This window comes from Salmo trutta, chromosome 2 (genome assembly GCF_901001165.1).
Source record: "Salmo trutta chromosome 2, fSalTru1.1, whole genome shotgun sequence".
NCBI classification, from domain to species: Eukaryota; Metazoa; Chordata; class Actinopteri; order Salmoniformes; family Salmonidae; genus Salmo; species Salmo trutta.
The window spans coordinates 60,988,630-61,005,033 of record NC_042958.1 but is presented as its reverse complement, the minus strand read 5'-3'; the positions used below and the strand labels follow the sequence as shown (position 1 = coordinate 61,005,033).

Sequence of the window (16,404 nt, the reverse complement as noted above, 5' to 3'; positions counted from 1 at the left end):
TAGGTGGGACGATTTGGTGCCACCTGCCCTAGAGAGGTTAAACAGCGGTTGACATGCTTCGAAGTACGGTAATGGAATATTTTGATTTTTTTTGTCACGAAACGCGTCGGGCGCGTCACCCTTCTTTACCCTTTCGGATAGTGTCTTGAACGCACGAACAAAACGCCGCTATTTGGATATAACTATGGATTATTTTGAACCAAACCAACATTTGTTATTGAAGTAGAAGTCCTGGGAGTGCATTCTGACGAAGAACAGCAAAGGTAATAACATTTTTCTTATAGTAAATCTGACTTTGGTGAGGGCTAAACTTGTTGGGTGTGTAAATAGCTAGCCCTGTGATGCCGGGCTATCTACTTAGAATATTGCAAAATGTGCTTTCACCGAAAAGCTATTTTAAAATTGGACATAGCGAGTGCATATAGGAGTTCTGTATCTATAATTCTTAAAATAATTGTTATGTTTTTTGTGAACATTTATCGTGAGTAATTTAGTAAATTCACCGGAAGTTTGCGGGGGGTATGCTAGTTCTGAACGTCACATGCTAATGTAAAAAGCTGGTTTTTGATATAAATATGAACTTGATTGAACAAAACATGCATGTATTGTATAACATAATGTCCTAGAAGTGTCATCTGATGAAGATCATCAAAGGTTAGTGCTGCATTTAGCTGTCTTCTGGGTTTTTGTGACATTATATGCTAGCTTGAAAAATGGGTGTCTAATTATTTCTGGCTGGGTACTCTGCTGACATAATCTAATGTTTTGCTTTCATTGTAAAGCCTTTTTGAAATCGGACAGTGTGGTTAGATTAACGAGAGTCTTGTCTTTAAAATGGTGTAAAATAGTCATATGTTTGAGAAATTGAAGTAATAGCATTTCTAAGGTATTTGAATAACGCGCCACAGGATTCCACTGGCTGTTACATAGTTGGGACGATTTCGTCCCACCTACCCTAGAGAGGTTTTAAGACATTGTCTTATAAAAATAAATGTAATAAAAATAAATAGAAATCTGCAACTATTTCAAGAGTTTTGGACTCTTTCACGTCTATATTATGGGATTGTTGTTTCTTGGCTTCTAGACTAGCACCCTGCTAAAATGTATTGATGTGCAAGAGAAAAGAGTTAAGCAGTAAGCACGTTTTATCTTCATGCCTAACTCATGAGCAAAGTTGATTCAATAATCTTTAAAGCATTGTATACAGTATTCATTTCTAATAAAAATTAAATTATATATTTTTTCTACCGCTTCCCAGGTATTTATGAACAAATATTGAGATACAGTATCAGGACAGTCTTGGGGCAAAAGTTAGCCTCTAGATGATAGTAACTTTAGTTCTGTACTGTAAGGGAAATCATGGGTCTTTAATTTGCGGTCAGCTCTGACCATTTTGTCTGACTTCTCTTTCCAGGCAGTATGGATATGGATGGAAAGTTCGTTATTCTGGACAGGAAGGTGGCCAACCTGCACTCTGCTGAGCATGACTTACTCTATGGCGCAGAGGCAGAGAATCCATGTCAGATGAGAATCTTCCATCACCTATTGGAGGGGGTTCTTTCTCTCCCGATCATCCAGCGCCCCACTGTTCCAGGTGACTCACTAACTGGGCTTCTGAAAAATAGCCCTACAACAGAGGCAAGGAGGAATACCAGTACCCGAGGAATCCTGATGGCACTTCCCTACTACCCTCAGAAATTCAAATCCTGGGTAGTCTCGAAACAAGCTGGGTCTGAGTGGAACTGGGTTGCTGTGGAGAGCCGGTGTGGAGGCCGGCGGGTTGCTTCTCAGGTTTTCAACCAATGAGGGGAGAGGGTGGAGGCCAGTGCACAGGCCAATGGAGGATCTCGGACTATGACTACGAAGACGACCTCCGGCTGTTGGTCCTGTACACAGTCCCAGTCTAGAAAAAGGCTCCGGACAGCAGGGAGGACAAGGAGGGCCCAGCAGAGGAAGGGCCCAGCAGAGGAAGAGGGCCCAGCAGAGGAAGAGAAAAGCTTCCAAGGGCGGCTTTGAGGACTCCGCCTCCTCCAGGAAGCACCCAATGTGGTTGTAAAGAGAAAAGTGGGTGTGGTCAGATGGGCAAGCAGCTTGGCCTACCTGTTTAAAGATATTCTCCGGTACTTCTATATTTTTTAGCCTCTAGTTCTGAAATTAGCACCCACGAGCCAAAAGTGGTCCCCAAAAAGTGTGTACTACGTCACAAATGTGCAGATATGTGCACCACGTCATTGCTCTCTCGCTGCTGTGTGTGTCTTGCTAGCTGCCACTCAAATGGTGAGGAGTTGAAGCTTGTTGGCTGAAACTCAAATTGCTAGGTGGCTGGCCCACACGGGGGTAAATCTAGGGAAAATGGCGCCGCTCAGTTTCCAGAAAACAGTCGCTTTCAAACTAGGGATTTCATGGCTAATTGAGGTAAAACAGTAATTCTGCTTATAGATTAAGCATGCATGAACTACACATTGACACATCCAGCCCAAACCGGGAGGTTTAAAAAAATACTTCCTAGTTGCCAAAGTACCGGAGCATGCCTTTAAGATGCACTACACCAGCATCCAGGGATCCTCCAGTTAAACCACTCCTCTGATGTATATTACCTTACATAAAACAACTGAAATGTTTTTGTTGCAACTTTGCCAAAGTGTGTGCTGTCCTTTTTTACTCAATTATTCGATTGTTTCTTGGGTTTTACAACCCTGCTATAATTGTTTTGTTTTTGCTTGTGAGAACAGAGTTGAGCACATTCCATCTATATCTATGTTTTGGTCACATCAAGTGTCAGAGCATAGAAAAACAAATCCACCTTAATCAATGTGCTACCATACTTCTTGCTGTCTGGATTTGTCTCCTACAATGTCTTTAAAAACACCCACACCATTAGAAATCCACTTTTTCGTGCTGAAAGATGACGGCAAGAGCTTACCCATGATGTTGCACAACGATTTAAGTCAATAAATAATCGTTTTAGCCCAAGTATGATATATTTGGCCTTGAAGTGACAAATCCGAACTGCCCACTTCATGCAAATCTGTGTGAATGATATGACATACACATACTTTTCAGCTTACGTTTTGTTTAAGGGCTGGGTTTTATTTGAATGTTTATTAAATCAGAAACAGCTGCAAATTAGATGAGACAAATAGCCTTGTGTCCACTTGGCCACCTGAGCCGTGGAGCAAATTAAAATAGTATTATTTTGCACCTCCACAAGTGTCTATCCAGATAATGAAAAGGCACCCACAAAATAACATTTAAGGAACTTATAGTTACATGTCATTTGTGGTGTGCATGATCATGAGCAAAGTCATTGTTGCCTATCATTTCACTTCCCCTGTGAGAACCATGAGCAGTGGCTGACTTGGCTTTGCTATACCGCAACCTGCCAGCAGCCTATCTACCAAAAGTTGCATCGTGTTCATTATAAAATGTAGAAAACCGCATATCAGCTATCTTTTAATAGTTATCCATGTTACCCGAGCGTCATCTTATTTTTTCTAACTATTTAAAAACTTTGGAAATAACCAGGATTTCTGGATCAAAATGGGACGTAAGTGGTGCGAGGGCAATGGAGCGGTCGCCGACTGAAATGTTAGAGGCCTTCCTGTTGGCCGCAGTGACAAAATGTTGCTGCAATTCTACACATCTTGCCATGGAGCTGAGAGAAAATGTGCAGGTTTAAAGCTAATTTCCTGCAATTCTACACATTTGCCATGGCTTATTACATTTACGTCATTTAGCAGACGCTCTTATCCAGAGCGACTTACAAATTGGTGCATTCACCTTAAGATATCCAGTGGAACAACCACTTGGGGGGGAGGGGGGGGGGTTAGAAGGATTACTTTATCCTATCCCAGGTATTCCTTAAAGAGGTGGGGTTTCAGGTGTCTCCGGAAGGTGGTGATTATGCTTATGCTATCTTAGCAGTGTTTCCGCTGCAGTCATTTATCTGTGGCGCTGTGCAACGGCAAAACTATTGCCGCCATGCCCCAAAAATATGGAACATGAAAAAATATTTCTGCCGAGGAGCACTTTGAAGATGTCCACATGTCATTTCCCTCTGCAAACAAAACAAGTAATGAATAAAAAAATCTGACAACCCCATAGTAGAATGGTTGATCTATTTACCCATTTGGCTTGTTGTTGTGTGTTCTATGCAAGATAAATATTCCTATCAATACGCATTCAAGTTGCAATTGCTTTAGGGAGGGAAACATGCATTCTTATAAGCAGTCAATGCACAACAATTCTTGCAATCGTGAAAACAGCAGTTTTAATGGCATTTGTTAAAAGGGGGGGGGTCCCAGTTTTCCATTACTACTTAATTTATTTTTCAACTCCTAAATATGCGCAAACTACACCATTTTAAACCCAGAGTTTTTAGCAGCAGCATGGTTAAGCACATTGCCTTAGCTGCAATTTGTTGTAAGTGCATAGGGGAGAATGGGGCTAAATGGACAACATTTTGGGGGACATAACATTTATCAAATAGATGCTAACTAGTTCAAATATCATATTTAGGATCTCGCTAATGATTAGCCCAATAGGGTACATGCTTGGGATGTAACGATTCACCGATGCCCATCGGTCCCTCACTCAAATGTTTAAGTGTATCAGTCCGCGCATGCATCAGTCAGAAAATCGATTCAAACATTACAGTGACAATTGATGCGCCTTCTCCTTTAGTGTCAAACCGCATGTACGGTGTTGATTCATTGATCTACAAGTCATTTTTGCTTGCCGAACCACCCCAGGCAATATCAGTAGCCTAGTCAAACGGCGCACTGTACCCAGCTTCACGAGGTAGGCAGCCTGTTCCTGATCTTGAACGGCACCTTCAGCATTCAAATGCTAAAATGGCTTGCGTGATATTCGGCTTCATTGGTTGAGTGACAACCTACGTCATTTCTAGGTTATTGTTATCTGTGCGCAGTTGAAAATTGTGTTTTACAACAATGAAAGTAAACTACCGGAGACATCTGGCTATACATTATTTGAATTGTTCAGGTTCACCATCAGCAATAGTTTTGGTAGTTCTGCTTTAAATAAATCAGTGTACTGTATGTGGTCATTTTTAGAAATACAGGGTAAAGTTGATCATTTCATAACAAGGACATAAATAACTTTGGGAGGTGCAATGCAAGGCCGAAGATAGACGTTCACTCCGTAAAAACTTCCAAACGGTCAAAACCTTTTGAATTTGAGATGGGGGTGAAATCCAAAATTGTGCTATATATTCATTGCCCATGTCATAGCTAATTTGTAAACGGTAAATATTGATACATTACTAGCGCAAACACTTAATCTGCAAAAATGACAAGTTAATTAGTGGGTGATGGTGATTTCAGAACCAAATGAGGGGACAAAAAAAAAGATGGTAGTGGGGTGGTAGATACCTAGTTTCCCTTATGGCTCTGCTCAAGTGCCTACATAAGGCTCCCAAGTGGCGCAGCGGTCTAAGGCACTGCATCTAAGTGCTTGAAGTGTCACTACAGAGACCCTGGTTCGAATCCAGGCTGTATCACAACCGGCCGTGATTGGGGTCCCATAGGGCGGCGCACAATTGGCCCAGCATCGTCCGGGTTTGGCCGGTCTAGGCCGTCATTGCAGATAAGAATTTGTTCTTAACTGACTTGCCTAGTTAAATAAAAGGTTAAATAAATAAAATAGTACATACACCATAAACACACATCATCTCAGATCCAGCTCATGAGCTCCATCATCGGCAGATTTGAATTTAGAATAGAAAATTCATGTTTATGCAACAAATGTTAGTGCATCGAATCGTATCAAACTGAATCGCATTGATTTCTTCTCGAATCAAACCGAATCATTTCAAACTAAAACGTATCATTCCTGTATCGTATCGGAGCCCATGTATCTAGATCCGTATCAAATCATCTTGAAAGGGAAAGATGCACATCCCTAGTAAATGAACATAGGCAACCCCATGCTTCATCCTATTTATTTATAGCCACCATGCTTCAGCCTATTTATTTATAGCCACTATGCTGCGTCAGTTGGGCTACAGGTTATAATGCTCATTGCTAATAGCATACCTGATAATATGGACCATGCATATAGCCTATGTTAAAATATGTGAAATTATTTTCATGGTCCAATATGTTAAAATAATTTGTACAAATAATTTGACCAATATGTTATTGGGCTCATTTCTCGAGGTGGAAATTATATTTTAGATGGTGTCAGCATAATTGTATTTTCATTCATTTTGGCGTACAATGTCCTTTTAAAAAGTAATCAGAACTGAGCTTCTCAGTCCTTCTAAATATATATATATATATATATATATATATATATATATATATATATATATATATATATATATATATATATATATATATTTCTTTTTTTTAAAACACAATTGCCACAGAAGTTTCTCCTAACTCACCGTACACTCTGTAGAGTCTGGAGTCTCTTCTGATTCCTCTCCAGCTCCTGTTTCTTCTTCTCCATTTTGGACTCCAGGCTGGTCTCATCTGAGGACACGTTGTTCAGCATGTCTTTGGTTTTATCCACGCTTTCCTGGACCACAGAGCAAGACACATATACATTAGCTAGAGTGGTTGCTATTGAGAGTGAATGGTGGTGGGACAGACATATGAGCCGTGTCTGTGTCTCAAGACAATACACACCAAAACTTCCTTGATGGCTGCTCTGAGGGCCTTCTCTGTCTCGTTGATCTCCAAGGGTCTGGAGATGGCAGCAGTTCTCATCTCCTATAATGGAAAGAGACAGGATCAACATGATAAGGTTCAACTCTCAAAGACAACATGTCATTATAATCTGTCACAGATATTCTGGTGAGGAATGACAGAGACGTTCTTCCCCAAAGTTTGTGGGGTTCATACTTCTAAGTAACCAGCGTGTGCCTGTCTGCAGCGTTCCAATGTCTTCTCAAATCAAGTGCCGTGTCAAATATTTTAAATGATACAGATGTCTTTGGTAACATCTCCACATATTGGGGGGGCTGACAAACCGTCTCCCACAGTCCCAGACATGCAGTCATAATGTCTGATTGCTTTCCCCAGCCGTGGTGTGTTTCTGAGCCTGTGTGTGTGTGTGTGTGTGTGTGTGTGTGTGTGTGTGTGTGTGTGTGTGTGTGTGTGTGTGTGTCTGTGTGTGTGTGTGTGTTTTTCCTTCACCCTCAGGTCCACCTCCTTCCCCAGCAGGTCGTAAAGCGACGCTCCTTTAGATGTGATCTCCGAGGCCAGCTGCCTCGCTGCCTTCAGGTCTGCAATCTGGATCACAGACAAGAGAAGGAGAATTCAGAGGAGAAAGCCTGGAAAAGTACATTTGAAAACACCAACACGTAATACAGAAAATAACAATATTTCATGACGATAAGAGTTGTTTTTCTTTCCTTTCTTGTGTGCAATTTTCATGGTGGTGTCCCCAGCCACATCATCAATAACTAAATATATTGTCATAGCGGGGGAAAACACCAGGGCCCAGATTCACAAAACACCTCTTACGCAAAAACTTAAGAAGCTTCTTAAGAAAAAAAAGTTCATAAGATAGTTCGTAAGTGTTATTCATCAACAATATCTTAAGATTTTATGATTTTCTTATGAACTTCTCAAATATCTTCTTACGAATGTTTGTTGCAAGGCAACCATTTTAGCTATCTAGCTAGCAATGGCAATCATGTTAGCACATTTTGTACTGAGATTACTGTTCTAAAACATGTTCTTGGGTTTAAAATAATCAATAATGAAACTTTCAGATGAAGTCTGTGAGTGAATTAAACATATTCAATTGCTTTCATGAGCTTTTTCTCTCACTGCCCTGAGTTTAAGACAAGGGTTTAGATATCTTAGAATTAACAACATTTCCAATAACTTTATTTTCAATAATAGAATTTCTTCTTAACTTTTTGCTTAAGGAGAACATAAGTAGTGCAATAACATTTCCAATAATCTTTTTGAGGAATAGCAACTTAGCTTAACATTCTTCTTAAGTCCATAGTTAAGTGAAAAAAATGGCATTTAAGACATTTCTTCTCAAGAAGGTTTTGTGAATCTGGGCCCAGTACTTAAGGGCTGTTGACTGTGACTGCTAGTTTTGGGATTTCACCAGTGGTTATTGATTCGTTCAAGTACTGATTACAGCCTGAATGTCTGGCCTGTGGTTATCGAGGACTGCATCTTTGTGCCTCATGCAATGTATTGTTCTGCAACATAAGCATGAAGCGCTAAGTACACAAAGTGTGGGGATATCCAACCCTTGTCATATGATGAAGCTGTAAAGTCTCAAAGTAACATTTCGCTTGTTTGCAATGTATGCTGTTTAAACGTAGTACCAAACATTGGGATGCTGGACACAAGCAGGGATAATGAGTGCAATCTAGATGAGTTAGTTGATTTTTCAGCAGTGGGCACAGAAAATGCCATGTTTGACTGTTTCAAATCGGAGAAGACTTCACTTTATTCATGTCAACGCATGGAGCCTGCTGCCGAAATTAGAGGAATAGTAGTTGCTGTGACTGAGACATGGCTCGACGGGTCAATTGGAGGACAATGAGGTTGAGCTACCTGGTTATAGCATTCATAGAATTGACTGAAACGGTGGCGGCATGTGTTTTTTTTACTAGGAATGATTTTAACCCTGGTTCAGATCTGAAAATGGATGGACTTGAGGTTGCACCAGTAGCTGTACTTCTTCCTAAATGTAGTTCTATAGTTCTTGGTGTGTGCTACTGGACTCCTAAGCAGAATCATTTCTATGATTACTTGAATCGAATTGCTGTGATCACAATGTATTTGCTGATAGAGAATATATTCTGCTTAGCGATTGTAATACAAATGTGCAGTTATCACCCAAGAAAAGTACACTAGGAAATGCCCTGTATAACTGAAACAACTGATTGTTGAGCCAACCCGGGTGTGTAGAGAGTAAGTCAACTTTGGATTTGATTATTGTATCATCAGACCAAGAGAACGTCTGTCAGTCAGGAGTCTTAAACATTGTTTTTAGTTTTCATATGGTAACCTACTGTACCCGTAAGAAATCCAAAATACTACTTGAGCCAGGTAATAACTACATGAAAGTACGGTCTATGAAAAAAATAGTCAAAGGAACGTTTTGTAGAAGTACTTGGAAATTTGGATTGGTCTCATGTACAAAACTGTGATGTTGATCAAGCTTGGTATCTTTTAAAGATGTGTTTCTGTCTGCAATCGACTGAGGCTCCAATGAAACAAATTTGAATCATACAGCTTGTCAGGGAAATGGATCACTTCCGAGATCTTAGACCTCATAAGGAAAAGGGATCGCTACCTGGCCAAATTCAAAAGGAAAAATCTACAAGATTATGATGGTAACTAGATACAAAATGGATAAGGTCAAATCCAAACATTACATAGACACTGTTAATGACAACTTACTTCAGACTCGTAAACTGTAGAAAATGTTAAAGGACATTGGCTCAAAAACTCCCCATAAGGTCAAATCCTGTAGTGTTGGCCTGGATATTGATGATGTTTTATGCGATGACCAGACAAAAGGTTGCAAATAAATAAATAAATAAATCTTTTTTTTTTTTACCACTATAGCCTCATCTCTGGTTAAGTTGTTACCGACCTGCTCTGGACACTATGGCCAGTCTTTCATTAACAACTTTTACCATAGCAAAGGTATCACAAATTATTTGTTTGAGCTGTGCATGGTAACAGAGGACAAAGTACCCACAAAACACCAGTCTCAACATCAACAGTGAAGAGGCGACTCCGGGATGCTGGTCTTCTAGGCAGAGTTCCTCTGTCCAGTGTCTATGTTCTTTTGCCAATCTTAATCGAACCTTTTTATTGGCCAGTCTGAGATATGGCTTTTTCTTTGCAACTCTGCCTAGAAGGCCAGCATCCCGGAGTCGCCTCTTCACTGTTGACGTTGAGACTGGTGTTTTGCGCGTACTATTTAATGAAGCCGACAGTTGAGGACTTGTGAGGCGTCTGTTTCTCAAACTAGACACTCTAATGGACTTGTCCTCTTTTCAGTTGTGCACCGGGGCCTCCCACTCCTCTTTCTATTCTGGTTAGAGCCAGTTTGCGCTGTTCTGTGAAGGGAGTAGTACACAGCGTTGTACGAGATCTTCAGTTTTTTGGCAATTTCCCGCATGGAATATCCTTCATTTCTCAGAACAAGAATAGACTGACGAGTTCCAGAAGAAAGGTCTTTGTTTCTGGCCATTTTGAGCCTATAATCAAACCCACAAATGCTGATGCTCCAGATATTCAACTAGTCTAAAGAAGGACAGTTGTATTGCTTCTTTAATAAGCACAACAGTTTTCAGCTGTGCTAACATAATTGTAAAAGGGTTTTCTAATGATCAATACTCCTTTTAAAATGATAAACTTGGATTAGCTAACACAACGTGCCATTGGAACACAGGAGTGATGGTTGCTGATAGTGGGCCTCTGTACACCTATGGAGACATTCCATTAAAAAAAATCTGCCTTTTCCAACTACAATAGTCATTTACAATATTAACAATAGCTACACTGTATCTCTGATCAATTTGATGTTATTTTAAATGGACAAAAACATTTGCTTTTCTTTCAAAAACAAGGACATTTCTAAGTGGCCCTAAACTTTGAACGGTAGTGTATATATTCTTATTCCATTCCTTTACTTTTGTGTCTATTAGATAGTTGTTGTGGCAGGAAAGTGAGAAGGGGAGCTATACAGGTATGATCATGTTAGACTTGTGGAAAGATTGACACTGTGGACCATGATATTCTCCTGATGAAACTGAAATGCACGGGTCTAAATGATGTAGCAGTGAATTGGTTTAGGTCTTATCTGACCAACAGAACACAAGTATGTAATGTTGGTGATGTTCTGTCAGAGGCCAAAGAAATATCCTGTGGAGTACCGCAGGGATCAATTTTAGGGCCTCTCTTATTTCTTATATATGTTAATGATATGCCAGCTACAGTAAAGTGCAAACTCCTGCTTTATGCTGATGACTCAGCCATACTGATATCAGTCAAGGATACAGTTTACATAGAGGAGACCCTGAGTAAGGAATTGCATTTTGTTAGAGATTGGTTGACTGACAGAAAAATGTCGCTACATTTGGGAAAAACTGAAAAAAAAGATTGCTTAGGGCTGACAAGATAAAAAGGTAAACTGTGCAAGCAAGGAGATTGAATCTAAAACAAGTGTAACTTATTTTGGTGTGTCCCTAGATCAATCCCTTTCTGGAGAACTGATTGCAGCTAAAATTATTTCTAAAATGGCGAACAAATTGAAATGGTTTATATCGTAACACTAGATATTTTAACATCAAAGTTAAGAAACTGCTTGTCTTAACCTTGATTCAGTGTAATTTTGATTATGCCTGCTCTGCATGGTATAGTGGGCTATCAAAAAAGCTGAAAAAGAGAATACAGATCATGCAAAATAATGTTATCAGGTACATGCTTAAATTCCCCCCCTAGGACCTATATAGGGGTACAGGAGTTTCTGGAGGTGGGCTTGTTGCTTTTGGAGTCCAGAATGATGACAGAAGTGAGAGCTATGGGGCGATAGTCATTTAGTTCAGTTACCTTTTCTTTCTTGGGTACAGGAACAATGGTGGCCAACTCTGGGATAGATTGAAAATGTCCGTAAACACACCAGCTAGTTGGTCTGCGCATGCTCCGAGGACGCGCTAGGGATGCCGTCTGGGCCGGCAGCCTTGCGAGGGTGAACACGCTTAAATATCTTACATCGGCCACGGAGATGGAGAAGCCACAGTCTTTGGTAGCCTGCCGCATTAGCGGCACTGTGTTATTCTCAAAGTGAGCGAAGGTGTTTAGCTTATCTGGAAGCAAGACGTCGGTGTCCAAGACGTTGGACACCGACGTGGCTGGTTTTCCTTTTGTAGTCTGTGATTTAACTAGGCAAGTCAGTTAAGAACAAATTCTTATTAACAATGACGGCCAAACCCTAACCTGGACGACGCTGGGACAATTGTGAGCCGCCCTATGGGACTCCCAATCACGGCCGGTTGTGATACAGCCTGGATTCGAACCAGGGTGTCTGTAGTGACGCCTCTAGCACTGAGATGCAGTGCCGTAGAATGCTGCGCCACTCGGGAGCCCACTAATATCAAAAAAATTGTTATGGCATACTTTGTCATAATCAACTGCGATAATTGTCTAGTAAAATATATAATTTTGTCATTCCTTCTAAGATTCTGATCTACGTCAGTGTGTACAGAGATGCCCAAAGTGGTCAAAATGCAAATCTCAACCAGTTTAGGAGGGTCGAACCTAGGGGTGTGAACGTTTAAACGAAATTGGGATCTTTGACGTTAAGAAAAATCCGTAACAGAAAAACAATGGTTTTCCCCCCTCCACAAAACTCAAATCACAGTGCAGCTGGCTCGCCTGCTCTTTCTCTTCGCTAATGATGTGAGTGTGTGTTCAGTCTTCGGTGTGTTGCATGTAAAATATCCTAGCCTATTAATTGATGATAAAGCCCTGCTTTACTGAAGTTGCGAGACATTGAAAGACAAGAAATTGCGAACTACAACATTCCAGCATGCCCCTCCTCTCTCTCTCCGTCCCTTGCTAGCTCGCTATGAAAGATCCGAGTGTTTGTGTTCTCGGAAGCACGGCAACTAAAAATCGGTCTCCTCCATTCCAAAAATACTGAATCTTAGGACTCGATTCCTAGCGGACGATTCCTACCCCAAAAAAGCAATGTCCTTCCCTGACTTTTCCTAAATGGTTGTATTTTACATTGCTCATCTCAGAATTTTTCAACTCACAAACAGATTTAGATGCACTATTGTAAAGTGGTTGTTCCACTGGATATCATAAGGTGAATGCACCAATTTGTAAGTCGCTCTGGATAAGAGCGTCTGCTAAATGACTTAAATGTAAATGTAAGAGTATTTAGAGCCTTTTACCCCATAACTATTCACAACTTAACCCACAAGACAATGAGCTGTAGGATGTTTGTACCCAGCCAGGCACTAGGCATGTGTCTGTCTCTCTCTCCACACTGCAGCATACCACACTGCATCCTTGCCTCTGAAGCTAAGCAGGGTTGGTCTTGGATGGGAGACCAGAAGGATTAGGAGGCACTTTCCTCTGGTCTAAAAAAAAAAATTTGCCCAATGCCCCAGGGCAGTGATTTGAACATTACCCTGTATAGGGTGCCGTCTTTCGGATGGGAAGTTAAAACGGGTGTCCTGACTCGCTGTGGTCACTAAAGATCCCATGGCACTTATCGTAAGAGTGTTAACCCCGGTGTCCTGGCTAAAATCCCAATCTGGCCATCATGCCACCTAATCATCCCAAGCTTCCAATTGGCTTATTCATCCCCCCTCCTCTCCCCTGTAACTATTCCCCAGGTTGTTGCTGTAAATGAGAATGTGCTCTTAGTCAACTTACCTGGTAAAATAAGGTTATAGATAAGAATGAATGGGCAATAATTGTGCACGTTACTTCACAATTAAACTAGGCCTAACTGAAAGATAAGGACGGTGAAGAGGTTGATTTAATTTATAAAAACAATTGTGTAATGACGAGATTGTGTTATGTCTACTCATCAGCATTGGCGCTCATGATTTTAGCAAATAATTTGACTGCGCGGCTTGCGGGTTAATACTGTATCATTCTCTTTTACTTTGTCAAAGCTGTTACAGGACTGTTTTATTTGCTATAACTAAATGTATTATAAGGGAAATGAAAACACTCTACATGTTGCACTAGGCTTTTAGAATACTGCAAAACATATCCTTGACGCTATCAGAGTTGATGAGCGAGGGGAAGCAAACGATGCTAGTCAGCCTGCGTATCAAAACTACACATAAACTAAATTTCACAAACAATAAGAGTTAGCCTAAAGACAAGATTCAATTGACAATAGTTGAGGAGTGACAATATTATGGGTTGTAAAATTATACATGAAGAGATGTGCGCAAATTGGAATTGACAGATGCAGGGAAGGGAGCACCACTATCAAATCCTCCAAGTAAAATGTTTCACAAAGAGCATATTCTGCAGTTTCTATGACACTTACCTTTGTCAAATAACTCAAAATTCAAGAGGTGCAGCTCTATTTCCAAATATCACTTTTCCAAGAATAACCTGATGGCCATGCAATTCATCCTTTACAATTGTTTATGCACTATTTAACAAGAGTTGGTCCTTATGTTTGTACACCTTGCGGGTGGATATGCATCTGATGCATATGCTAAAGGTGACGCCCTCAACGTTCTCTAGCGGGTATTCATAGGCTGAAAGGCCAGGCGGTTAGTGTTAAAAAGCCGTAGTGTACCCTTACAGACAAACAAAAACGCCGTAGCCGAGGCGCTTTCAAGGGTTTATGACTGCGGCAGATATACTTTAACTTCATTGCTCGGCCCTAGAGGTCATAATTAGGCCCATTATTTTGCATTGTGAATTGACGTGGAATTTTATGACTTTATCTTACCGTTTTAATGAAAAACCAATAAAAAAAATCTGTTTAAACCTTAAGCAAAATTGTCCATTTGTCACATCCGTGGTCGAACCCCCAAAAGGTCTGAACTGTCTTCACAGACAGGGCTGGGAGTATCTCCTTGTCTGTGCGGCTGAATATATTACAATACCAATAACCCTGTAACACCAACAGAGAAAGCCCACGCAGCCTTTGCTATGTCAGGGGTCCCCTGCTTATATTAACCTAGTCATATCTATGGGCTAAACAGAATCTTTCAGCAGAACCTTAGAAACCTACAGTACCGGACAACCATTTTGGATCTCCACTCCATTTCATCCTAAAAATTACAATTTCTTGCAGATCTTTTCTCATTTGGTACATAGAAGGTACATGGAGTTAGCATATTTGGAGGTAGGACTACATAGAGTTCGCAACATGGGGGTACATGTTACAGTGTCATTCTCACCTTGGAACCCAAGTCAAACTTGAATTTGCTATTGTCCTCCTCCACTTTGTCCCCTGAGGCCATCTCCTTGGTCTTCATGGCACTGTACAGCACTGAGGTGATCTTCAACATCTCTTTCACAGCGTAGCCATCAGCCTGGTACAGACGCTTTGTGTTCACCTTGATGTGAGCCTTTGTTGCCTGGAATCAGGTGAAAGCACATTGAGTTCCCCTCCAAAACGTGTTAGCCTCGTAAACTACACAAGGTCTCAAAATAAAAAACTACACAAGGTCTCAAAATAAACAAAATATTGACAAACAGTCAAATAAATTAAACAAACGGAGTGGCTGTGAATCCAACTTCTCTGGACCCCTCTTCCCGACAGCTAAAGGTCCCTAAGCTTCGGTGCATGTACTTGACGCACTGTCTCTGCTCTACTGTACTCTGGCGAATGGTGCCCATTTAACAAAGTAAGACCAAGGCTGACGGGACTTTAGCTCTGGGGAAAAGGGATCCAGGGAGGCGAGAAGCAGGCGCCTGCCTTAAAACCTCTACGGGCTAGGGGGCAGTATTGAGAATTTTGGAAAAAATATGTGCCCATTTTTAACTGCCACCTACACCAACTCAGAAGCTAGGATATGCATATTATTTCCAGATTTGGATAGAAAACACTCTGAATTTTCTAAAACTGTTTGAATGGTGTCTGTAAGTATAACACAACTCATATGGCAGGCAAAAACCTGAGAAAACCTGAGAGAAAAAAATAATTTTGTGGCTGTACTATTTTTTTTGAGTCATTGTTTTATAGATACCACAGTGAGAAAGGATTCATTTCTCAACTCCTACGGCTTCCACTAGATGTCAGCGATCTTTATAAAGTTGTTTGAAGCGTCTATGATGAACAGAGAGCAAATAAGAATGCAGTGAAGTTGACGTCCCTGGGATGTCGTCACTTCCATTATTGCCTGCACCTGCGCAATCATGAGACACGAGACATTTTTCAAAAACGTTTTTCTAGACATAGGAGAGGTCGGGTTGAAACATTACCGATGTTTCACGTTAAAAATGGCTCTAAAGATTGATGCTAAACAACGTTTGACATGTTTGAACGAACGTAAATAGATTATTTTTGTAACTTTTTTAACTTTTCGCCGTGACTTCACACCCCCCCCCGCGCTACTTTTTAGTAGCCACCGAAGCGCTAACAACATGGAACAACTTGGAGTTATTTGGACATCAATTATGAACTTTGTCAAAAGAAACCACATTTGTTGTGGACCTGGGATTCCTGGAAGTGCCAATGGATGAAGATAATCAAAGGTAAGGGATTATTGACAATAGTATTATTGATATTATATGGTTACAAGATGATGCTAACCTATATAGCCTAGCCTATTGTTCTTAGCACAGCACCCGGTTTATTGCAACTTGTGATTTCCCAGTAAAGTTATTTTGAAATCTGGCAATACAGTAGCATTTACGAAATGTTAAACTATAATTATTTGAATGACAATATTATAAT

The 16,404-nt window shown here is 40.6% G+C and overlaps 1 protein-coding gene across 1 annotated transcript in view; it reads right to left on the bottom strand.

The window, feature by feature from the left end:
* cluap1 (clusterin associated protein 1) overlaps positions 1-16,404 on the bottom strand; it is a 31,251-nt gene that overhangs the window by 4,918 nt on the left and 9,929 nt on the right. The window contains exons 5-8 of the mRNA XM_029709776.1: positions 14,903-15,082; positions 7,164-7,259; positions 6,654-6,737; positions 6,410-6,543 (exon numbers count right to left, since the gene is read on the bottom strand). Coding sequence (XP_029565636.1) covers positions 6,410-6,543; positions 6,654-6,737; positions 7,164-7,259; positions 14,903-15,082 — 494 coding nt within the window. The remainder of the gene's footprint in view (positions 1-6,409; positions 6,544-6,653; positions 6,738-7,163; positions 7,260-14,902; positions 15,083-16,404) is intronic.